General features: G+C 34.9%; 5 protein-coding genes across 6 annotated transcripts; 2 read left to right on the top strand and 3 right to left on the bottom strand.

Annotated features, from left to right (window-relative positions):
- Positions 1-2,242: 2,242 nt before the first annotated feature.
- HOT5 (GroES-like zinc-binding dehydrogenase family protein) lies at positions 2,243-6,114 on the top strand. The gene is made up of 9 exons (XM_012229814.3): positions 2,243-2,408; positions 2,497-2,633; positions 3,301-3,347; positions 3,441-3,766; positions 4,530-4,612; positions 4,742-4,817; positions 5,321-5,478; positions 5,557-5,718; positions 5,813-6,114. Exons 1-9 carry the CDS (start codon positions 2,375-2,377, stop codon positions 5,927-5,929), a joined length of 1,140 nt encoding a protein of 379 aa, XP_012085204.1. The 5' UTR covers positions 2,243-2,374; the 3' UTR covers positions 5,930-6,114.
- Positions 6,115-6,771: 657 nt separating this feature from the next.
- AMT1;4 (ammonium transporter 1;4) lies at positions 6,772-8,593 on the top strand. Its single transcript, XM_012229815.4, has one exon. The coding sequence runs from the start codon at positions 6,950-6,952 to the stop codon at positions 8,411-8,413; it is 1,464 nt and encodes a 487-aa protein (XP_012085205.1). The 5' UTR covers positions 6,772-6,949; the 3' UTR covers positions 8,414-8,593.
- A 156-nt stretch (positions 8,594-8,749) lies between these two features.
- Positions 8,750-11,731, bottom strand: LOC105644947 (receptor-like kinase TMK4). Its single transcript, XM_012230455.4, has 2 exons — positions 9,556-11,731; positions 8,750-9,397 (listed from the first exon to the last, which is right to left on the bottom strand). The coding sequence occupies exons 1-2, from the start codon at positions 11,714-11,716 to the stop codon at positions 8,910-8,912; spliced, it is 2,649 nt and encodes an 882-aa protein (XP_012085845.1). The 5' UTR covers positions 11,717-11,731; the 3' UTR covers positions 8,750-8,909.
- A 296-nt stretch (positions 11,732-12,027) lies between these two features.
- Positions 12,028-15,294, bottom strand: TPR2 (Tetratricopeptide repeat (TPR)-like superfamily protein). 2 transcript variants are annotated; one of them, XM_020683427.3, is made up of 8 exons: positions 14,921-15,294; positions 14,174-14,386; positions 13,889-14,080; positions 13,605-13,805; positions 13,408-13,488; positions 13,081-13,213; positions 12,601-12,693; positions 12,028-12,504 (listed from the first exon to the last, which is right to left on the bottom strand). In XM_020683427.3, the coding sequence occupies exons 1-8, from the start codon at positions 15,023-15,025 to the stop codon at positions 12,431-12,433; spliced, it is 1,092 nt and encodes a 363-aa protein (XP_020539086.1). In that variant the 5' UTR covers positions 15,026-15,294; the 3' UTR covers positions 12,028-12,430. The 2 variants fall into 2 exon arrangements, with proteins under 2 accessions (XP_020539086.1, XP_012085206.1); XM_012229816.4 differs by having other exon boundaries at positions 13,078-13,213; positions 14,921-15,292.
- Positions 15,295-16,733: 1,439 nt separating this feature from the next.
- On the bottom strand, positions 16,734-21,037 carry RIN13 (RPM1 interacting protein 13). The gene is made up of 3 exons (XM_012229817.4): positions 20,369-21,037; positions 18,114-18,200; positions 16,734-18,006 (listed from the first exon to the last, which is right to left on the bottom strand). Exons 1-3 carry the CDS (start codon positions 20,699-20,701, stop codon positions 16,903-16,905), a joined length of 1,524 nt encoding a protein of 507 aa, XP_012085207.1. The 5' UTR covers positions 20,702-21,037; the 3' UTR covers positions 16,734-16,902.
- Between the last annotated feature and the right edge of the window lie 2,575 nt (positions 21,038-23,612).

Raw genomic sequence — 23,612 nt, 5'->3', positions numbered from 1 at the left:
CCAGAGTATTATGATGTTGAAGATACCGACAAAGCATTTGTCAGGCCCTTTTTTTCACTCTTTGGATCTACATATGAAACTATGATTCTCACGTGCGAATCCACGTGCCAAGATTGGATCAGATTTGTCATATCAACCCTGTCTTTTCTTTTCTTTTTTTTTTACTTTTTTAAATAGCTTTTTTATTTGGAAAACTTTCTATTTAGTCCTTCTACTCTATTAAAATTAATTACTTAGTTTATGTGTTTTCAAAAATGCATGAAAGCACCCTTGTAATTTGACACTGTTCAACTAAGTGGTAAACGCATTCATATATTTTTTGAAAATTAGAAACTCCATAAAGACTAAATAATAATTTTCCTTTTATATTAATTAAAGAAATTTTTTTTGTAGTCACATTTTTTTCTTTTGGGAATTTATTACGTTGCATGTGGTAGGTTTTTTGTTTGATTCAAAATTTATTATATCAAAATTGAAAAAAAAAAAATACTAATCTAATTAAGTTTTTTTAATTTAATCTAATAATTGAAAATTGGATCAAATCAAAAACGAAATTGAAAAATTACTCTGAGTAATATTTCAAGTCGAACAAAAATAAAGTTTCATTTTCAAATAATTTTAAGGGTTGGCTTTTATTATTATTTTTAGTTCCTAATTTGAACAATAATGTAAAATACCTACAATTTTGAAAGGCTTTGATTTAATTAACAATTTGAATATCAAATCACAATTAAATTTGTTAATTTCACAATGTTTTTGATTATATTAAAAAATTAAAAGAAATAAAAAGAGAAATTCAAGTTTTTCTGAATTTTTTTCTAGACCTCATTTTGTATTTAAATTTTTAGGAAATTTTGATAATATTATTGTGTCTATTTTCAACTATACAAAAATAATTAATTTCAATAAATATATAAATTGATAATAAATGGGCTATATATCAATTCCTTATATACACAACTAAAAGTTATTAATTTCTATTATTATTTTATCTTTTTTTCTCAATTGACCCGATTAAATCTAATCATATTAGCGTCACATCAGACAAAGAATCACTTACAACGGAGATTCCTTTTATTTATAAGGATTGAATCCCATCCGTAAAACACGCTAATATGTTAATTGCTGTGAATTATTATTATTACTATAACAATTTGATTTGGGATAAATGTACTCCATGGTGGAAGAATGTCAAAAAATGGCGACATGATGTGGTCATTTTGTCAATCCTCGAATGAAACACAAATAAAATGTTTTCTCTCGCATCCTCCACTCCACATTTTCCCCATTTTCTCCTCCTCTGCTCTTTTCTACGCTTACTCCACTCTCCACAAGGAAGGTCAGTCTCTCGTATTTTTCCTTTTTTTTTTTTTTTTTAAATTCTTAAAATGCCAGATTTACTCATCTCTTCACTAATTACTATCATTCATTTAAATGTTAAGCATCATTATGATTCTTAATAGTTGTTACTCATACATACATTTTCATTAATATTAAATTAAGTTTGCTCGAATACAAATGAAGTTCTGAATGAAATTCAAAATAGAGTAAAAGATAAGAATTCTTCAAATAGATAATAAATAGTTTTTTTTTTTTTTCAAAATATCAATTGTTGCTTTTATTTTGATGGTGTTAGTCATTGTTGCAAATCGAAAATTGAAATTCTTATTTTTAGGATGAAGATAAAATCTAGTAATAAGATTCTTGTTTAATTCCGATTCACTTATAAAATTCAAATAATCCAATGTAGGCATCTAAATTGGACCAAACCGCTTGTGTCAGGCTATTGTTTTTTTGTTCCCTAAAAATCACGGAGTAAGACATCGACGATTCTTTCTTGCTTAATTCTGATTCACCTGTAAAATTCAAATCATCCAACATAGTATTTCATGTTGGGAATAGGAATTCCTATCTATATTGATATTTCATTCCATTAAGTAGTATCAAATGTATTAATATTAGTGTGAATATTTGGTATGGAAGAAAAAACAAAAACAATGCAAATTGGAAATCGCAATCCACCGGCTTACGCCGAATTTGGACTCCTCTATTTCGGTTCAAGAAGACCAAACTCAACCCAGTTAGAAGCCCACTAAAAAACGAAGAGAACCCAGAATGACCAGATCGGGTTCCAAGTACGGGCCCGGATTGGGTGTGGATCAGCCAATCCATGCCCCACGAAGAAAACAAGCGCTCGACATTGGTCAGTACTTCATCAGCTCCGCTATCTCTGTCTCCAATCGGATATCATATAATAGACTTTTTATTGTCCTTATAGCCACCACTCACCGCTACTCTGAACCTTTCCCATTTTTCAATTCTTCTTTTTGAATCTCTCTTTCACTATCTCTCTCTCTCTCTCTCTCTGTCATCAATGGCTACTCAAGGTCAAGTCATCACTTGCAAAGGTGCTTTAGATATTGTATTTTCAGTATTTATAAAACCCTGTTAATGTTTAATCTCTGATCTGTTTGGTTGTGAAATGAAAATGTGAAGCTGCGGTTGCTTGGGAGCCCAACAAGCCATTGGTTATAGAAGATGTGCAGGTTGCTCCGCCTCAGGCCGGGGAGGTTCGAATTCAGATTTTGTTCACTGCTCTTTGCCATACTGATGCTTACACCTGGAGTGGCAAGGTATAGATAATACCATGTCTAATTGTTCATGCGCTTTGTGCGATTACAGTTTTCTTTTGATTGTGATTTTCAGTGTGGTCGAGCTTTTGGGTAATTGAATTGAGTGGAGTGTTGGTGTTCTATAACCGTTGTCTACGATTGGGCTGTTGTAGGAAATGGAACTAAGCATAATAATTCATTGAGAAAATCATAACGACAATCAATGATCCTTGAATGATTCGTTGTGATTGTTTTATATTTATGTGATAGCTTTCAAGTTCCAATAAGATAAGGTTTAACAGTCAATTTTCCGGTCCCACTTCAACCCTAATCACTGGCAGTTTGAGGCTAAAAAAATTATTTATTTCTAGTCTTCTATTTGGATGTTTACTTGGGAACTTCTTATATGAAAAGAAATGGTTGTTTAAGTTTTATGTTAATTTTTTTTAATGGTTGTTTAAGTTTTATGTTTTTTTTTTTTTTTTTTTTTTTTTGTACTTTTATATTTTCATGGAGAGCACATATTAAAGTCTTATTATTTACTGCAGTAATGAAGTAGAGTTCAAGTTTCTTATTTTTTATACAGGATCTATGATTCTGAGGTTTGATGATGCTATGTTTATTCGAAAAACAGAAAAAGAACTTATAACTGTTAATGTTGGTAATGATCGGACTTCATGTGTTTTAGGATGCTGAGGGCCTCTTCCCCTGTATCCTTGGTCATGAAGCTGCTGGGTATGTATATCATTCTTACAAAGCACTTTTAGATATTAAGAGTTTTCTGGCATCTTTGCTTAAAAAAGAGATGTGGATGAATTTTTGTCTCAGAATTGTAGAAAGTGTTGGTGAAGGGGTCACTGAGGTTCAACCAGGTGATCATGTCATTCCCTGTTACCAGGCAGAATGCGGAGAATGTAAATTTTGCAAATCAGGAAAGACTAATCTCTGTGGCAAGGTTCGTTTAGCTACTGGGGCTGGAGTTATGCTGAGTGATCGTAAGAGTCGGTTCTCAATAAATGGAAAGCCTATCTACCATTTCATGGGAACCTCAACATTCAGCCAGTATACAGTTGTACATGATGTCAGTGTTGCAAAGATTGATCCAAAAGCTCCTTTGGACAAAGTTTGCCTGCTTGGCTGTGGCGTTCCCACTGGTAATGATTTCTTATACTGGCTCAGTTTACTAAGGTTAATCTATCACTGTATTTAACCTACTGAATCGTTACCAAAACACAACTTCTTTTTGCTTGATGAAAAAGAGTGCTATTATGGGCTTGAGCTATTTCAATTTGAAGTGTTTTTTCTTCTCTTCTGTTTGTCGAAGTTCTCTATCTCTGTCAAATTGTTTCCCTCTTTTTCTTTTGTAGTTCTCTCCTTTTTGATTTTCATACAGAGTCTAATATCTTCCCTAAGATTGGTTCATTATGCAGAAACTGACCTGTCAATGGTTAATTATTTTACTATTGCTACATAATATGAGTATTTGGAATCATGCGATGAATGAGTGCCTAATGCATTGCTCCTTCAGCTGGTGGATGTGTGTAGTTTATTTTTTGGTTTGATTTTAACAGTCGTCTCTAGCACCTTTTGAATGTGATTGCTTTTTTGTGTCTGGTTTATGCGATTGTTCTTCTGATTGAAGCTGTTAGGGATTCATTAAATTTCATGACAGAAATAGGACAAGGATATACTAGAAAGAATTTATTATTAATGCTCCTTTATTGAATTGAAGTGGAAAGAGAAGGAGGGGGGAGATAATAACATAATTCTAAACGATATTATGTTTCTTCTACTCCGTGGACCCTTGATAGTTTCCTTGTTTTACTGTCATTGTCATCCTAAGCTTCTCAACGACAAGATTCTTTTATCAACTTTTCATGTATTCACACAGAACTCTGTGACACTGTTGTGCTATAGGTCTTGGGGCAGTTTGGAACACAGCAAAAGTAGAACCCGGATCTATTGTTGCTATCTTTGGGCTTGGAACGGTTGGCCTTGCAGTAAGTTTTGAATGCAGGCATCTAGCTCTCTCTTTCTTTGTGTGTGTGTGTGTGTTTCTGTTAATATAATGGAACCACCTAGTCATGTTGGCATACTGACATTTTTATTTTGACTGTCTATAACAATAGGTTGCAGAGGGAGCAAAAACAGCTGGTGCTTCACGAATAATTGGCATAGATATTGACAGCAAAAAGTTTGCAAGAGGTATGTCTTTGTATCCTTCCATCTAATGTTCTTCAGGAGTCAATCATAAATTTGTAGAACTTTCATTTCTCAAAAATTCTTTGCTATCTTGAGATTGAGGGAATTTTGTCTAATAGATTCGATTGCTGCATTTGTACATCCATTTTACTTTGGAATTGTAGCTAAATGCTTGATGGTGGACAAAATGAAATACTAGTTGCTGATTCCCCCTCTCTTTCCCTCCCAATCCTTGATCATCGCATTAAAGGCTTTAGTTGTTTTGTGACCATGGTTTTTGAGGGTGTTAAATTGAGAAAATAGTTTGTTGGCTGGTAATTTTCTTTTAGGGTTTTAAAGAGCATGATTCAACGTTTTCATTAACAAATTTTCTTTCTTTTATTTTGTTTCCTTCTCTTTGGCTGGTGAAATAGTGACAAGGACAGGATAAGGAATGTAGAAGGATGCTTTTTCAGTACTTTTCTTGCTTACATTGTTGAGTTAATTCTGTAAGTTGCATTGTGCAGCAAAGGATTTTGGAGTTACTGAATTTGTGAATCCGAAGGATCATGATAAACCAATTCAGCAGGTCATTGTTGATCTCACAGATGGCGGTGTTGACTATAGTTTTGAGTGTATTGGAAATGTCTCTGTAATGAGATCTGCCTTAGAATGTTGTCACAAGGTAAGTGGTTCATGAACTGGTAGCAGAACAATGTGTGGATCTGCAGAACACTTATGATATATGCCTGAAAATTTTCAGGGCTGGGGAACCTCGGTTATTGTGGGTGTTGCAGCATCAGGTCAGGAGATATCTACTCGTCCTTTCCAGTTGGTGACTGGTCGTGTCTGGAAAGGAACTGCTTTTGGCGGTTTCAAGAGCCGTTCACAAGTGCCTTGGCTTGTAGACAAATACCTGAAGAAGGTGATTTTTGCATCATCGATAATTGGTCATTCATTTCAATCTCCAATTATATAACTGTAACAATATCCTTTATCCTTTTCCATTCATATTACAGGAAATTAAGGTGGATGAGTACATCACACATAATTTGACTCTTGGAGAGATCAACAAGGCATTTGATCTGATGCACGAAGGGAGTTGCCTTCGGTGTGTGCTCGATGCGTGTGTCTAGGGTTATCTACTGAGGCATGATTAAGTGTTTTATATCTTGGTGTTGTTATCTATTAAGGCCTGGCTAAGTGTTTTGTGGAATGGGGATGCTTTGGTGCCCTTCTTTCTTTTCTCGACATACAGAAAACTTATAATGTGCATGGCTTCATAAATATAATATGGTTGGTATGACTACCACTTGATAAATCTCTTCACAAAGTTTATGCTTTTAGCCCTTTTAAAGAGGGCAACCTGATTTTTAGATTTGGCAACTGAATGTTTGTTCTTCATCAAAGTGGTTTTTAATATTTTTGTGATGATCAAAGATTGTAAAGGTGTTTACCGCAAAACGACATTCATATAAGCAAAAAACGCACTGGACAATTCTTTTGCTGACATATTGAAAATTCTTTATGAGAAACGGGTTAGGATTTCCTCTTTTTGCTGTAGACAGCCAACCTTTTTAATCCTATAGATAAATAGGAAAATTCTGTCATCGTAATTGAATGTAGTTTCTCTTTCTGACACAGAGCATTAAGGAATCTGCCTTTCTATCTTATATACTAGGTTATATGAATAAGGTATTTTTGTTTGTGAAGATCACAATAAATAAATAAATAAATAAATGAATAAATCACTTCAACAAATTATTTCTTAATCTTAAATCATTCAGTACAAAATTAATAATAAACAAAAAAGGGATATGATCCCACTCTTTAAGATCAGACGTAAAACACCATTTTATTATTAGAATTGTAATAAAACTAAAATTTCAATTACTTATTTTATTCAAATTAATATGATGACATCTTCCTATCTATAAATATATTTAAGTTAAACAGAATCCTATTTTCTAGTAATTTTGACCAACAGAATTGTTTTACTTCACTACACAACCTGCCAATGTAACTACCAACTAAAGAATCCATGTTTCCATATTTGGCGAATTTACTTCTTGGAATCTTTTACGATTCCCTTCCCCATATATATAAATACAGATCCAACCCTCTGGCCTCCACGCTCTCACTCACGTACACTCTCAATGGCCTCCTCTCTCACCTGCTCAGCCGCCGACCTCCGCTCACTCTTAGGTCCGGCCACCAACGCCACCGCTGCAGCCGACTACATCTGCAACCGTTTTGATGCAATCTCCAATAAATTTATCGATACGGGCTATGCAGTAGATAATACTTACCTTCTTTTCTCCACGTATTTAGTTTTCGCCATGCAATTAGGGTTTGCTATGCTCTGTGCAGGCTCTGTAAGAGCCAAAAACACCATGAATATAATGCTTACCAACGTTCTTGATGCTGCCACCGGCGGCCTTTTTTACTATATATTCGGTTTTGCCTTTGCATTTGGGACACCGTCAAATGGGTTTATAGGGAAACATTTTTTCGGCTTAAATGAATTCCCTTCAGCATCTTTTGATTATGGGTATTTTTTATTTCAATGGGCATTTGCTATAGCAGCAGCAGGAATAACAAGTGGGTCTATAGCAGAAAGAACCCAATTTGTTTCGTATTTAGTATATTCATCCTTTTTGACTGGTTTAGTTTACCCTATCGTTTCTCATTGGTTTTGGTCATCTGATGGGTGGGCTAGCCCTGGAAGATCAGATCATTTACTGTTTGGTACTGGAGTTATTGATTTTGCTGGTTCTGGTGTTGTTCATTTAGTTGGTGCTATTGCTGGGTTTTGGGGTGCCATAATTGAAGGTCCCAGAATTGGCCGGTTCGACCATAATGGCCATGCAGTAAGTCTTCGTGGCCATAGTGGTACATTAGTAGTATTGGGTACTTTTTTGTTATGGTTTGGTTGGTATGGTTTTAATCCTGGTTCATTTTTAAATATTTTGAAGAACTATGGCAAGAGCGAAACTTATTATGGTCAGTGGAGTGCAATTGGTAGAACTGGAGTGACAACTACATTAGCTGGTTGTACAGCAGCACTAACTACTCTATTTGGAAAAAGATTACTTGTAGGTCATTGGAATGTTACTGATGTGTGCAATGGTTTACTTGGTGGTTTTGCTGCCATTACTAGTGGTTGCTCAGTTGTTGATCCTTGGGCTTCAGTCATTTGTGGGTTTGTAGCTGCTTGGGTTTTGATTGGATTTAATAAATTGGCTGAAATATTTCGCTATGATGATCCTCTGGAGGCAGCACAACTTCATGGCGGTTGTGGGTCTTGGGGAATTATATTTACTGCATTATTTGCGAAGCAGGCTTATGTGGAAGAAGTATATCCTGGTCATGAAGGAAGACCGTACGGGCTGTTGATGGGTGGAGGTGCAAGATTGTTGGCTGCACATATTGTGCAGATTTTGGTTATTGTTGCTTGGGTTAGTCTTACTATGGGGACATTGTTTTGGGTTTTGCATAAGTTGAAGTTGTTGAGGATTACAGAAGAAGAGGAAATGGCTGGAATGGATCTTACAAGTCATGGTGGCCATGCTTATGCTTATGGTGATATAGATAATGCTCAAAAAGAGTTTGGTATTTGATAAGGTTTAGGGAAATTAATTGTTGCTTTATATATATTTTTATTATGGGTTTAGGTAGATTTCATTTCTCATATAATTTTTTTTGTTTGTTTATGTGATTATTAGTTACTTGTGTTATATTTTCTGAAGTGTGATTATTGATTATCATTCAGCAGAATGGAAATCTATTTTACTTTTACATATTCTTCTATCTTGAAACTATTAGTTTGTTAAATAGAAGCTGTGGTTTTCTATTTCTAGTTTTAGCCCTTAATATTAATTAGGAAGTAACGTTTTTGAAATGTTTGCCATAAAAATGTTTAAGCTTGGATTTATTTTCCATGAAATAGTTGGCAAAAGAAGAATAGCCATGAAGACAGCAAATAGAAAGAAAAGTCAACTGATTGACTCAATTAAAGTACAAAAACCATAATTAATGGGTAAGTCATGTTGATCTTCAAAACTGTCACCGAACACTACCTAGTATATAAATTAAAGTGCAATATAGCATCAATATTCAGAATGTAACATGCTTTAGTTTTTTATTTCCAAGTGATTGTGAATCGATCAAGAAAGTTTTAACCTTTGCCACTAGAGATTTAGAGGATGATTGTGATGCATTGAACACAGTGGAAGTTGAAGAAGTGTGTTGATCCTCTTCTTCCTGGCTAGTAGGTTTCCACTGCTCCACGAGAGGTGCCAAGACCATAACTACATGAGCTATGTCTGGTCTTCGACGTGGGTTATCGGAGGTGCAATGCTCTGCTAGCTCAACCACTTTACAAATGCTCTTTAAGGTTTCCTCATCAGGGTTTAGGCTTTGGTCTATTACATTCAATATGTTCTGTTTGTTCATTAGGACCCCTCTAAACCATGTCACTAAATGCATATGCATCCATCCTTCCTCTTCCCTTGTATTATCTATGGCTTTTCTTCCTGTAATCATCTCCATCAATATCGCTCCGAATGCAAAAACATCCACCTTCCTTGTCACCCTTCCAGTTTCTGCCCAAAAATAAGGCATCTTCAGTTTCATTTTCTTACAGGGTTCAGGAAAATTTTAAAAAGGAACGAGATTGTCAATATTTGAGTGTTAGTGCCTCGTAAAATTGTAATAGTTAACATTTTGAAGTTGCAAATTGAAAACTTTAGTCTGCACTTACCAGCATATTCAGGTGCAAGGTAGCCAAATGTTCCGGCCACTTTTGTTTCGGACGAATTCTTTCCAGCTGGTACATTTTTAACCAGACCAAAATCTGAGACCTTAGCTCTCATATCATCTCCAAGAAGTATATTTGAAGGCTTCAAATCTCTATGAATAAAACTTAAACTCTGCTCAGCTAAGTTGTGCAGATATTCCACTCCCCGCGCCACATCCAGCGCGATGGTAACCCTCTGGTTCCAAGTAAGAGGAGAGAACCCGCGTTCATGCCATTCGAATAAATGTTGTGCAAGAGTTCCCTTAGGCATGTACTCATATATCAAGAAACCTTCACTGCCATATACACAGTAACCCAAAAGAGAAACTAGATGTCTGTGCCTTACTTTTGTAAGCACAGCTATCTCAGCTTGAAACTCCTCCATTCCTTCTATGTTAACTATTGCAGTAGCTTTTATTCTCTTCACAGCAATTCTACTTTCATCTTGCAATTTGCCTTTATAAACCACACCAAATCCTCCCTTTCCCAAAATGTTGTTCTCATTGAAATTATCAGTCACTTGTCGAATTAGTTCGACTGAAAACCCAAAATCTTCTCTCGAAATATGACAATTAGTATGGTCAAAGGACATATTCCTGTTCTCTGGATCTTTAATTCTTCCTGACATTTTATGCCTTTTCTTGACCTTGTACTTAAAAGATGCAAGCAAAACAAGAGCAATGAAAGTTGTAATAGCAAGAGCAATACCAACAATCATGGATGGCAATAACTTGTGTCCCCTCTGTCGTGTTCCAGTAGAATTCACAAGATTTGGCCCTTCAATCCCTGAACTTGTGTCTATCCTGAGGAAAGGATTCCCTGGCCTAATGATTAACTTCACTGATGACGAGAAGGCTGGGATTTTACCAGAGAGATTATTATTGGAGAGATCAATAACCTGAAGATGAGTCAACATAGTGAGGCTATCAGGAATGAAACCGGTCAAATTATTATCATTCAGAAACAAATTGGTCAAAGCTGTAAGATTGGAAAATGCAGGAGATATAGTTCCTGCAAAATGTTGCTTTCCGAAATTGACAGTAGTTATATTCTTCTGTTCATCACAGATAATAAATGCCCAGTTCTCGCAAGCATCATTTCCTCGCCAAGATTTTGACAAAGCCTCTGGATATCCTAAAGCACCTGCAATCTCCAGCATTATATTCACCTGTTGATCACAAGGAACTCCAGGAGTGCTCACACAAAAATTGTTAATACCATCACTAACTCTAACATTGCTTGAGAACTCAGGAACAGCACCTTGCAATTTGTTGTTTGATAAAGAAACATTTAACAATTGAGGAAGTGAGATTAAGGAGGCCGGCACAATCCCAGTAAACCGATTATCGCTAATCTGCAGATCGAATAGACTCTTGCAGTTTGAGAAATCTGAAATTGGTCCTGAAAATTTATTCCTATGAAGCCAAACCTGTTTTAATTGTGTCATTGATGATAGAACATCAATGGCACCTGATAATCCCATATTGTTGAGCCACAAGTTTTGGATTTCTGTGCTTGCAAATGATGCAGGCAAGGTTCCTGTCAACTTGTTGTAAGATAGCCTGAGATTCTGCAAACTGGGAAAGGAGGCAAATATGTCAGGTATAGAGCCAATAATATTGGCTTCACATGCCTCGAAAGTCATTAGACTCACACATTCAGTAAGATCAGTAGGAATAGTCCAAGGAGCTAAATAGGTATTACGACTCATGCTCAGGACCTTCAAGTTGGCAAGTCCTTTAAAGAAGCCTTGAGGGATACTGGTAAAGCTGTTAGAGTCAAGACGTAGTTCTTGGAGCAAGCTTAGATTGGTTAGAGAAGGAAGGGGACCGGAAAGATGGTTTTCCTGGAGATTGAGGAAATTGAGTTGAGAAAGAGTAGAGAGTTCGGCGGGAAGGGTGCCAGCGAGGTTTCTGCTTTCGAGATTGATGCCAACAACGCGTAACGAGGAGTCACATTTAACCCCGTCCCATGTGCAGTAGTCAGTACTTCTATTGTTGGGCCAGCGCCCACCTAGGCTGGGGGTTAGGGCGTTGGCTAGTTTAAACATGGCAATGGAGTCATCTCCATTGGTTGTAGAGAATAGGAAAGACAAGAGAGATGCACACAAGAGTAGATGAGCCATTGCATTAAATGTAGACCATAATTTGCTACATATATAGATTTTATTTAAATTATAAATGTTGAACTAGAAAGTTTGCAAGTATTAGATGGATTTCAAATAAAAAAATCTGGAAAAAGGAAGAAAATCCACCGAACTTTGACCTGAGCTGCAAGCAGAAAGTCATTGCACTTTCCTGGAGTTTTGGTACCTTGAAATTTCCAACAAGATGATGGCAGCTAAAGAAAAACGAAAACAGTAAAGAAAAGGACGTTGCTAGTCAGGAAAATTAGAGCGGTGCGGTCCAATAAAATTTTGTTATCCACTAAAAATACTGAAGGAAAAGACAGCTGAGTCTTCGCAGCACGTCTCCTCTTATCAAGATTGAGCAATTCAAGTTTTGTCGAGCGTCAAATAATACAATACAAGCAAAAGGGAAAACCAATGACCAAATGAATTTGGTTTAGACTGTAACTGAGATCCCCAACCACCCCACCCCCCCCACAAATGACATGGAACAGCTGTAAAACCTGACAAGATCCAATCTAAACAACAATGCTTGACCCTTGTTTCCGCAGATACTGACAAGATTGGAGGCGGCCTCATGGATGAACAGGGATGCTGCCCTTACTTAATGGTAGGTTTACATGTATAATTCTTGCTATTGAACACCTTGACTCCTGTCTCGGTCACATGAGAGAACCAGCAATACTGCATGCCATATCAGCACAGCCTATCTCATGACGGGAGAACCCATTTACCATCTCTGAACTTTCTATAGAAGCTGGACCTCTTTGAAACCACATAAAACACTGCATGCATGGCAATCATCAAAGAGTGAGAACCAACAATGTATATGAAAAAGCAGTTGCACCTCATAAAAACCTGGCATGGAAATGGAAGCTGACCTGGAATTCCTGAGATGATGAAGTCAGGTTCTCTCAGAATATCGTAAAGCTTTCTCTTTTCATCTAACTTTACCCATTTTGAAGAGCCTTTGCCTAAACAGAACGAACACAGCGAGTTCAGGTAAATATACATGTAGTAAATGCACTTAGTAACCATTATTAATTCACTGCAAAATAATTTTCAAGGAATATTTTAAAAAATGCAGCACAAATGATCAGATAAATACAATTCCAGACCTCAATTTTTGCTTAACAGTAGAGACTATTCTTCAGCATATACTAAATCAGTAACTAGTAGATCAATGAGAGGGAAGAAAAATAAAAATATCAGCACCAGAGCATATAATTCAGAAGTGGTAATTTCTTTCCAATGCAACAGAGAAGCATTCTCATTCTCCAACATAGATTGCCAGATATCATGATTAAAGAAAAATACAAGCAACACTGCTTGACATGGAAGCTGGTTAGAGAACATACCACCTGCAGTGTAACAATGAGAAGTACTACAAGTCACATCCTTCTCTTCATCACCAATTTCTACATGAGCACCTGCAGTCCCTTCGAGTAGATAATATAGAATTTTAGACTTGGATAAACAAATTCCAGAATCAGCCTGATTAATCAAGAACACAGGATTAGAATTGAAGAAGAAACAAAAAATAACTAAAAAAATAACCATTTCACATTAATGTTTGACACATTATGCTTGTTCCATTCAAAGTAAAAAATCTGTCTAAAATTTTTTTCAAAAAATTACATATTTATAAGAGATAGAAGAGAAAAAAAAAATAACATATCAAAGTTTACCTCATAGTAGAGTTCAATAGCTTCACGAGTATAATTATTTTCTGAGTCCCATGGTAATGATGGACAAGTTTCTGAAAACATGTGTGAAAGTTATGGATATCACACGTGCAATAAATTTAAGGCTGTACCACATCTAATGTCAAAATTAATTTACAAATAGGATTTGAGATTTAAAAATATGCTAAAAACAAGGATATCATGTCAAGATGGGTCATAATCATGTCTGTCTCACAGAAATCTTCAATAAGGTCGCTGGACATGACCTCTGCATAAAGGAGAAGAACTGGCCAGTGTAGCATGTTACTTTTATCTAATACAGGCTTTCTTAATCCAGTAAGTTCTCGAAACATAGCCTTCCCCATCTTCAAGCATCTACCTTCAATTGCCGAAACAAGGTCCTGAGCAGTATCAATAAAGAAAAGTGTGTGAGTCTCCACATCATTATAGATTAATAATTATTTCCAAACTGCAACTATCAGACCTTGGCATCTGACACGGCCTTGGAAACTTTAGCCTCATGCTTATCCTGCTCCATCTTCAGTGAATTTATTTGCTTAGAAAGTTTTATTAGCTCTTCATTATTTGGATCTTGCTTTAGTCCATTTTCAATATAAGTTTTTGCCTCGGTCAGCAAATTCAAAGACAAAGATGCTTTTGCAGCTCGATATAGTGCCTACTTAAACCAACAGAAACGCCAAAAACAAAAGTCATGAGACTTCAATTTTGACATAGGCATGACCAAGAACATGAAGAAAGAAATAACTACCTTGATGTTAGCTGCACTCAACTTAATAGCCTCCTCGGCATCCATAAGAGCGCGTCTATAATTTCCTAGCAATAAATTTACATGGGCTCTATTTGAATAAAGAATTGAATTTTCAGAGTCACTTAAAGCTTTCTGATTTATTGCCCTTGTGTAACAATCAATAGCATCAGAGTAATGCTTTTTACCCATCTTCACATACTTGTTACCTTGCTCCTACAAGGATAAACAGAACAATCATAAAAAGCACAGTGAATTGAAGAGGAACAAGACATTGAGAAATGATTGGAAGTTACAGTTTTTTAAAAAAATTAATCCAATTGATAAACTTTAATATTTTGTCAGCTAAATAACAAACATTTCAAGAATACCCATTAAAGATACTGGTCCAACGAATGTAATAAGCAGCATTCGACTTGTGGAAGATAATATATATAGCTATGCCTTCTATGTAAATTAAATTATAACTACTCCACCCAGTAACCCGACAAAAATTTGTTTCGAAAATTGATAGAGCAAAAAACTTTACTTCATGCTCAAGTGAATTGCTGAAAATAAAAGCAAAGACGAAAAAGACAAAAAAAATGCTGAACTTTAGAACCATTTAAGTGTGACTCTCTATATTCACCTATAAACAATCCAATTTCTCATACGCTCTCCTTCGCCGATAGAAAAAGAAAAAGAAACACTGAAACCCCAAAAATATGCTGTTTTGAATTGAAAAAAACAATAATAATTGGGAGAAAGGACCTTCAGTTCAATAGCAGCAGACTCTTTAATGGCGGAGATAGCTTCAAGATCAGCAATTTCGCTCTCGGATTTCGGGTCGGACCCTGTTTCCAACCACAGTGCCATTTCTCTTTGCTTTCTTTTTCGCTATTTGCCAAACACCCGAACTGGAGGTGACTGACGGCTGACCGGAGGTGGAAGAAGAGACTAGAACAACCAAACCAATTACTACAAGAGAAAAACAAGTAAATATATATTGCGAGGGACAACTTTCCCTCGAAATTCGGACAATGGCAAAGTTAAGAGAAAAACTTTTCCTTCTATGTGTATGACAGGAAAAGTTCTGTCGCCTATATTCTGGAGGGAAACGTTTCTACTTGATTATTTTCAGTAGCATGAAATCATTTTCAAGCGTCAAAGATCAACGGAGCTATCTAAACATCAAAAACTGACCCAAAAAATTTTACCTTAAGGTAATTAACAATTTAGTCTGTAAGTTCAGCGAAAATTACAATCACATATTTATTGTTTAGCAAAATCACTGATTCTTCTCAAAAATTTAACTTTATTAAACTATATAATTCCTTCATCAAATTAGTATTATATTGTGATATTTGATTATTCGACTCTTTACGTTTTATTTATAGCTTAGTGATAAAAATAATATTTTTTAAAATCAAAAGACTGAACAGTTTAATAAGGCTAAGTCTTAGAAAATAATTAATAATTTTATCAAAAAATAAGAATATATTAATACTTTGTTCTAAAATTTAGAAATTAAATGTTTGATTATTATTTTTTTTAAAAAAAAAAAAAGGAAAAATCCACCTTATGTAAATTACTTATTAGGTATCAAAGAATAAGAACACAGATACGTAAAATCTAATTTTGCAGTTGGATCAATTTAGTTGTAATGAAAAATTTCAGGCCCTTAAATTAAAATTTCAAATGCAAACAATGGACTAATAATTTGATAGTCAAATACGTAAAAACAAAATATATTAAATAAGTAATTTGGTATAATTAACTCAAATTAATTTGGAAAAGCATAAAACCTTTTAATGAAATGTTTGATGGCATGAAGATAATTGAAATGGTTGCCATACTATTATAAATTCTCTCATATTCGCATAAGCCTTATTTTCTCAAGTCTGCATAGCTATGATTGTTATTATTATTATTTTTTTTTTTTATTGGGATAGAAATTTAGATTCAATAATGTACGGGTAAAACGTTTATACTAAAACTTAATTCCAAACTAGTTGAGATTCCAAACTATTCCACCGACTATATAAATCCTTCGTCTCCATTTGCTCAGTTCATAGATAGGTAATGTCCATTTCATAACTGAATCATTTATACTGGCAATAATAAATTCTCTTTATTTATCAAAGATTGAATATCAACAATCGACCATTCCATTATAGGCTCAGCATTTGAAATTGAAAGCAAGCAGTCAATTCCGGATAAACAATCTGACCAGAGACACTCCTACTCCAAGGAATAAATATACATTTGATGATTTGAGTTGCTTTCTTTCTAGAGCAAAAACAGGAGTCTCTTCAATTCTGTTTCTTCTTGCGAATGCATTGCAGAAACAAACATTCTTCTGCAAGCCTCAATTTAAGGGGGAAAAATGGAAAAAACACACATCCCTTAGAGGTTTGAATTAACTCAAAGTCCACAAGAATCACAAACCAGATGACAACTACAACTTGAACAAAGACAAGCCTCCAGTAAATTCATTCCAAAGTTCCAATTACCACAAGTTTGAAGCAGCTTCCGAGATGGGAAGCACAGGAACATTTCAAGAAAGTATAGTGACCACCAAACATGATCATGAATAGGATTCATTGAATATATAGGACTACATAACAGCCAGGCACTGTACAGAATCATTTATCACATAGACAATTTGTACACTTCATAGTCTAAAATGATTGTACCACTGCAGAATGAACCAGTTTTAATCCTTTTCAATAAAGCACATTTAGTAACTCAAACTACACCTGCATAGAAGGTTCGAAATCAAAATAGAGCATACCTACATCCAGCATAGAAGGTTCAGCAGAAAAGGCATTTGTATCAGGAGGCACACAAGCTTCATATTCACTGAACAACCAGCTGTCATACTCATTGTCCTTGTGCTGGACTTCAGTGCTTTCACCCAACTGGGAACTTAACTGCTTCATAATTGTGGGCTTGCGGTTGGACCCTGTGCCAGGAAGAGGAACACTTTCAGCCGGAGTCTGCTGATTGCTTTGATTCAAGTTGTTAATCCAGAAGTCAAATTCAGGGAAACTTGAATCCATAATGTTTTGACTTTGATTTCCGAGCTGATAGATGTTTCGAGCATCATTTGACTGAGGAATAAGTTCATTTAACACCTCAGGTTGAGAAGACACTGTGTCTATGTTTATACAGCCCATATCGGGCTGAGAAGGACTTGTATAAGCATAAGAGTCTGGAATCATGTTGGGAACAACATCCTGCCACCCAGCAGAATGACTTTTAGCATTTACCGTAGCCAATGGAACGGTATTCCTAACATAGTTTGATGCAGGAGGACGATTGATGTTGTTCAGATACACAGATTGGTTCATTGCAGAAGCATTCCTGAGTCTGATTATTCCCGGCCTTTTAAACGTTGTATTATTGGAGACAAATTGTGTGCCTCTATTCCGTAAAACGGCATTATTACTTATATTGCTTAGCTGCCGTGAAACAGGGCGAGGCAAGACTCCATTTCTGCTCTGAGCACATCCTGTTTGTCTGGTTCTATACTGACCTGTTATACTCGGAATAGTCATCCGGGCAGAAGGGCAAGGACGAATAGTAGTTGGCCTGGAGACCTGATCTTGTGTTACTAAGTTAGGCGGCAACTGTACATCAAGGGTCGCAACATGGTGAGCCTGGGGTACTGCTACAGGAAGACAAGCATTAGGACATGCAGAGACTGGCAGGGCAGCATTTTTCCCCAGCCTGAAATTTTCCCTCTGACTTTTCCATATCTCCACTTTATCAGTGGCATGACAGTGGTCGATACTGGAGACACCTGTACCCCAGTGTACACATGGCGCAAGTGAGTCACAGACGTAACAGTGGCACTGTGTTTCAGGAAGAATGTTATCAGAATAGTACAAAGCTAATCATTAGAGTAGAAGGAACAAATGTGGTATCTCGAGAGAATCCAAGTTTTAGAAAGTGATGTTACCAAGTCGCAGTGTCTTTGATGTGGGGTTGAACCGAAGGGAAATTTAACACAAAGATGCCTTGGATGAGGATAGTCTCTACAAGCAATCTGTAACCACAATAATAAAATAATTAAAACAAGCATCTGAATCACAATTACTACTCCCACCATCCACTTTTATCTGTCACTTTTGACAAATTGTTTTGTCCAAAATTATCTGTTGTTTTGAGAAGATTAAGGAGCATTAAATTTTTTATTTTTTATTTTTTTTTTTGGGAAATTTTACCCTTATCTCTACTAACCACGTTAATTATTCTTATGAAGTCCCTTTTTCTCTCTCAATTTTATTTTAATGGTAGTCTGATAGAGAGAGAATTCTGGAGATTTGAGAAATGAAATGAGATAAAGGATAATGTAGTTGAATTAAGAAGTATTTTGTTGTAATTTCGATGGTTTTTCCTTAATTACCATGCAAAAACCTTAAATAACAGATTAAAAAGGACAGAGGATTAGATCTTTCAATCACAAAAATAAGATATAGGTGAAAAGTAAAAGAAAAAGGAGGCAGTTGCAGTAATATCAGGTTAAGAGATTATCAGCATGAAGAGAGGAGGAGGAAGGCAGAACAAGAAAAAGATTAGCATCAATTATTAAAACAAACGATCTCACAGACATATAAACGAGTGATCCTCAAACAATAAAATCCATAATTTGCTTATAATGTCTGTAAGACTCTGTATCATTATCAATTCTCAAAGTGAGCAGAGAATATTCAAGATCTGGAACAGCAGAAAGCACAATCACCTGATTATGCTTCAGCCAAATATCAATTTTCTTTTTGAGGTTCAGAAGTAGGTTATTATTTGTGGTCTGAATTTAAGGTATGATTCTAACTTACTCCCATCATTTTGCGACTGGTTATCAATAGAAAAACATTTTAGATTGATAGATTTGGACAGTCCAAAAAAAGTGAGGCTAACATATGATGTCAAACGAAGACTCTGCCATAGCATTCATAGAAATTAGCAAATAACCCTCTTGCTAAAACATCTCCTTTAAGCTTATGATTGTTGCCCATACCTATCCAGATATAAAGCAGAAACGGCAATTCATTTCTAATTTTTGGACCTGCTCCATGGGGAAAAGGACCTTTCTCGGACAGCAACTGCAGTGGCTGGCCCAAGGGAAAATGGAAGCTCAACCTTTCTCCACATGACAAGTTCCATTTCATTAAGCATATGACAACAGGCAGAGCGCTCTATATCTTCTTATCTCCTTTTTTTCTTTTTCTTTTTTTAAGTTGTTTAAAAACAGGACAAGTGATTCATTCATGAAAATTTCTAGAAAATTGCAGCACTTTGTCATTGGACCACATGATCTAGATTTTCAAAAAGATTCATCAGTTCAGTTTGTCATTCAAACTGAAAAATGGCACCAATTCTACCTACACAAAATTGTTTTGTTTGGTCAATGCAGAAAATCCAAGCCAGTTGACACAAGTAGAAGAATAGCACTTCACAACAAATCAGATCAAACAATGCATATCATACCATATACCAAAATCATTGCAGACATTCTGCCTGTTCACAAGAGCTGAATCTAAAGGTGCCCAGTATGCCTTGGAAATTGGAAGTTTAGCCAAATATCATCACTGATATCTGGATGCACCACATAACAGCACATATTAATGTTATGCAGCATTAAAATATTACAAGGCATCAGAAAAGAAAAAGAAGAGATTCCTCCAACCAAGAAGTGATAGTCATAATCGTAGTCTAAAGATGATGATGATGAAGAAGAAGAGCTTGAGTTAGGTAACGAGGGCTTTCTCTCCTCCATACAATATCTTAAAACCTTTCCACACAAACAAACCCTTGTGAACATGGTAACATAGATGAGAAAAACTAAATGCATATAAATGTGAAGAGAAATAGTTGGTGTGTAAGGATCGACTGATAGGTATATTACTATGCACTTGTGAGTGCAGATACATAAAATAACACTCTGAAGCAGTCTCACCAAATGCCAAATGCCAGATAAGTTTCATATTTTCCTGATATGTTACTTGAATGAGAGAGTATACTACGAGTTCCCCATTTACAAATGTAACAAGACAAAAGAAAATTCAATTTCCAAATTCACTTTAAAAGAGACGAGAAATAACAAAATATATATATAGAAACCAAATGTGCACAGACAACCAACCATAAAAAAAAATAAAAAAGAAATCCAGAAATCAAATTATTTTTAGTTTACGATAATAGCCATATACGCACCTGTCCCTTTTGTCCGACGACAAGCACTTCATCGCCATCGCTGTCCGGCTCATCAACAACATCGACTCGCTTATCTGGGTTGTCATCCAAAACCACACAATCATCATCCTCAAAATCTTTAACCGGTTTCAAAGACGAGTTAGACTTAGACTTGGGCTTAGGCGGGTTATACTCGCCGACTACCACAACATCATCGGAATGGGTTGCTCCTTTATCGAAGGTCTCGATGAGTTGAGTCAACCAATTATGATCATCATCATCACAACCGCTACGCTCATCAAACATCGGCTCTTCATCGGAGCTGATATCGAAAATCACAGGATTCGAGTCCATGGCAAGTGTCGAATCCGTTTCAAAGAATCGAGCTTTACCATGAACTAATTCCCTTAAAGAATTGGGTAAAACCCAAATACCTAATCAGGGTTCGATGAGTTGAAATTGGCGCAAGGAAAAAAAAATCATCAGTATAAATTCATAAAATTTTTCAAAAAAAAAAAAAAAAAAGGAAAGGGTTTTTGGAAGTTGTCTACAAATTCATGGAAATGGAAAATAAATTAGGGTTTTGATAGCTGAGAAATAGAGAAGACATGAATGAGAAACTGTGAATTTTGGAGAAAACACAGAGAGAGTGAGCGAGTGCGACGGGACCGGCCAAATAGGTCATAAAGCAACGCCTTGCGGGAAAAGTTTATTGGGGGATATGGATGGAATTTGTGGGAATTGTCTGGGGGTTATTGTGAAATATTCAAATATGGACAAAATTGAAAGAGTCGCGCGTCGTGTCGGATGGGATGAGGGTGGAAAATATCGTTAAGGGTGGGCTTCTGGATTCGGTTAGAGCTAGACCGGGTAAGCATGATAATGGTTTGATTTCAAATTCAGATCGAATTGAAATTAAATCAATCAAAATTAGACCAAGTGGTGGTCAATAATTATTAGTTTCAAAATAAAATTAAAATCTTGAGCATATAGTTTAAATTCAGTTTTTATTTTGTGAAAGTTAACCCTCTATTTCAGTTTGAAACTGAATATTAATCGAAATAATAAATTAATAATTTTATACTTGGTCTGTCAATAATTTAAGCATCAATTTCAGATCCACGAAGCTTATTGGATGCAGATACTAAAATTAAAAGCATAGTTGATTTTTTTGAGACTTTTTGATGAATGACTTATTAGGGTTTCTTTTTATTTTTCAAAGTCATCCATTGCCGTTTTCTTGGTTCCAACGTGGAATTGTGTGTCAAGTTAGATTGCGGTCGAATTGGCATTATTGTTTTGATTATCACTTTGAAAAGCCCTCTTTCCAATTATAAGATGCCTTAACACTTATATATCTATATTTCCTCTTCCACTTATTTGATATGAATTCACTAACGTCTCAAGCTAACACCTCAATTGGTGCGAATATTACACTAATAAATAATTTATATTATCATCTATCAATTTGTTTTAGTGCAATGATACTATAGTTAATTTTCAAATTAACGAGGGATTTAACTATTATATTAAGGAGCTTATTTGAGCTGGGAAATTCCTTTCTCTTTCAATTCTCTTGTAATAGATGAAGTAACATTTGCTTTTATTTTTTTTATGAAATTTTCATTTTTATTCTTAGGAAAAAGATTAATTTTTCAACACAATAATTAAGGTAATAAAATAAATTTAGCTGATAAGATTATTTCCAAAATTGTTTATGTACACTAATTTATTTGAATGTTAATAATAATAGAATATTGGAAGCACTATATTTATTGAGATAAAAAGGCAATTCAATGCACAAAACATTCCACATATCTAGGCACTAGACAGGGTTAATATACATAGATTTTTCTCTACTTTTTTTTTTTATATATATATATATAGAGACTATATCTATAGCTCGACGGAGTTATTTCTAGCTTTTAGGCCACGATTGAAATAACTTATCACTATGTGTATTAGTATGTACATATTAAATATGAATAAAATAGAAAATTAAGTAAATTGTCATTTCTACATAACGAACTAGGATAATAATATAGAACATATAAAAAACGAAATCAAGCCTATGTATGGGAGGGAGGAAATAAATCCTTAGTGCTATTAGCGTAAATGATTATAAAGTGGATTTTTAATAATTATTTTATTGTTATATATATATATATATAGGTGGGCGTGCATGCATAGATGAGATTGAGATTGGGCTGGGCCGAGGTAAACATCGTGAAAAGAAAGGAAAGACTTGATTTTTGTTTGCCATGGGCCCATGGCTAGGAGTACAATGGGCCCTCAGAGTTCTTATAAAAACAAGGCCATTCAACGTTTCGAGTTTGTTCCATAGTGATTATTTCTGTTGAATATGTTTTCCTATTCCAAGTCCTATGATAATTTATAGAACTAATTTATTACTATTATTTTAAATTTAGAGTTCTTAGTCATAAAAAATTAATTTAATGCAATAAGTTATTAAATAAAATAATTAAATTAGAGTACATGTGGTTACATGATTAGTTATTATATGATCAAGTTGTTCAGCTTTCTTTCTGTTGTCCTAAAATCAATTATTACAAAAATTCCAAGTGGTCCATAACTAGATAATCTAGTATATACCTAATTAGTAATAATGATGGTATAGTAGGCAGCAAAGAGATGACCCATACGGCCATACCAAAATCACATAACTAAATGATTTGGTAGTTCAGAGCCCTGTCTCATGTATTTTATACATACCTACCTACCAACCACCTTATGGGTTATTGTTGTTTCAATTTCATTTTTGTGGTAGACCAACTTATAATTGGCATATTTTAGGCATATCCAGTTAATTCTTAAAGATATTTAAATGTATTTATAGAAAATGTAATCAACATAACCTCCGATGGGTGAGATAGAATGACATAAATCTCTTATCTCTTAACCAAAAGTTTTGAATTCGAGTTCTAGGTATGGAGTTTCTTTAAACATTAAGGAGTGAGTCTATAAAAAAAAAAATCTAATCAAAATATGTTTTTCAAATTTGACTTAATTCAATATATTTTGATTTATGTCCATATCCAATTTGAGATTTAATCTATATTTCTAATTTTTGTTCATATTTAAAGCACAAAGTCAGTAGGTTTTATTTGATGCTTCCTTCTCATGAGAGGTGCAATTTCTATTTGCTTAAATTAAAAAAAAAAAAAAGAAAAAAAAAAGAAAAAAAAAGAAAAGAACAAACTTTTAGGTATTGAATTGTCAAGTGATGACTACTAATTGTCTAAAA

The sequence above is a fragment of the Jatropha curcas genome, chromosome 3, assembly GCF_041381405.1.
Source record: "Jatropha curcas cultivar XTBG-Jc1 chromosome 3, XTBG_Jcur_1.0, whole genome shotgun sequence".
In the NCBI taxonomy this organism is placed as follows: Eukaryota; Viridiplantae; Streptophyta; class Magnoliopsida; order Malpighiales; family Euphorbiaceae; genus Jatropha; species Jatropha curcas.
This window is presented reverse-complemented; position numbering and strand designations above follow the sequence as displayed.

What these genes read in the sequence shown, in the direction of transcription:
- HOT5 (XM_012229814.3), top strand. Translation starts at nt 2,375, where the DNA reads ATGGCTACTCAAGGTCAAGTCATCACTTGCAAAG. An exon ending in CTTACACCTGGAGTGGCAAG is followed by an intron (nt 2,634 to 3,300) that starts GTATAGATAATA and finishes CATGTGTTTTAG; the next exon opens with GATGCTGAGGGCCTCTTCCC. An exon ending in TGGCTGTGGCGTTCCCACTG is followed by an intron (nt 3,767 to 4,529) that starts GTAATGATTTCT and finishes GTTGTGCTATAG; the next exon opens with GTCTTGGGGCAGTTTGGAAC.
- LOC105644947 (XM_012230455.4), bottom strand. Translation starts at nt 11,716, where the DNA reads ATGGCTCATCTACTCTTGTGTGCATCTCTCTTGTCTTTCCTATTCTCT. An exon ending in CCTTGCACCTGAATATGCTG is followed by an intron (nt 9,398 to 9,555) that starts GTAAGTGCAGAC and finishes ATTTTTGGGCAG; the next exon opens with AAACTGGAAGGGTGACAAGG.
- TPR2 (XM_012229816.4), bottom strand. Translation starts at nt 15,025, where the DNA reads ATGGCACTGTGGTTGGAAACAGGGTCCGACCCGAAATCCGAGAGCGAA. An exon ending in CTGCTGCTATTGAACTGAAG is followed by an intron (nt 14,387 to 14,920) that starts GTCCTTTCTCCC and finishes TTATCCTTGTAG; the next exon opens with GAGCAAGGTAACAAGTATGT. An exon ending in CTATTGAACTCTACTATGAG is followed by an intron (nt 13,214 to 13,407) that starts GTAAACTTTGAT and finishes TTGATTAATCAG; the next exon opens with GCTGATTCTGGAATTTGTTT.
- RIN13 (XM_012229817.4), bottom strand. Translation starts at nt 20,701, where the DNA reads ATGGACTCGAATCCTGTGATTTTCGATATCAGCTCCGATGAAGAGCCG. An exon ending in TCGTCGGACAAAAGGGACAG is followed by an intron (nt 18,201 to 20,368) that starts GTGCGTATATGG and finishes TTGTGGTTACAG; the next exon opens with ATTGCTTGTAGAGACTATCC. An exon ending in ATCAAAGACACTGCGACTTG is followed by an intron (nt 18,007 to 18,113) that starts GTAACATCACTT and finishes CCTGAAACACAG; the next exon opens with TGCCACTGTTACGTCTGTGA.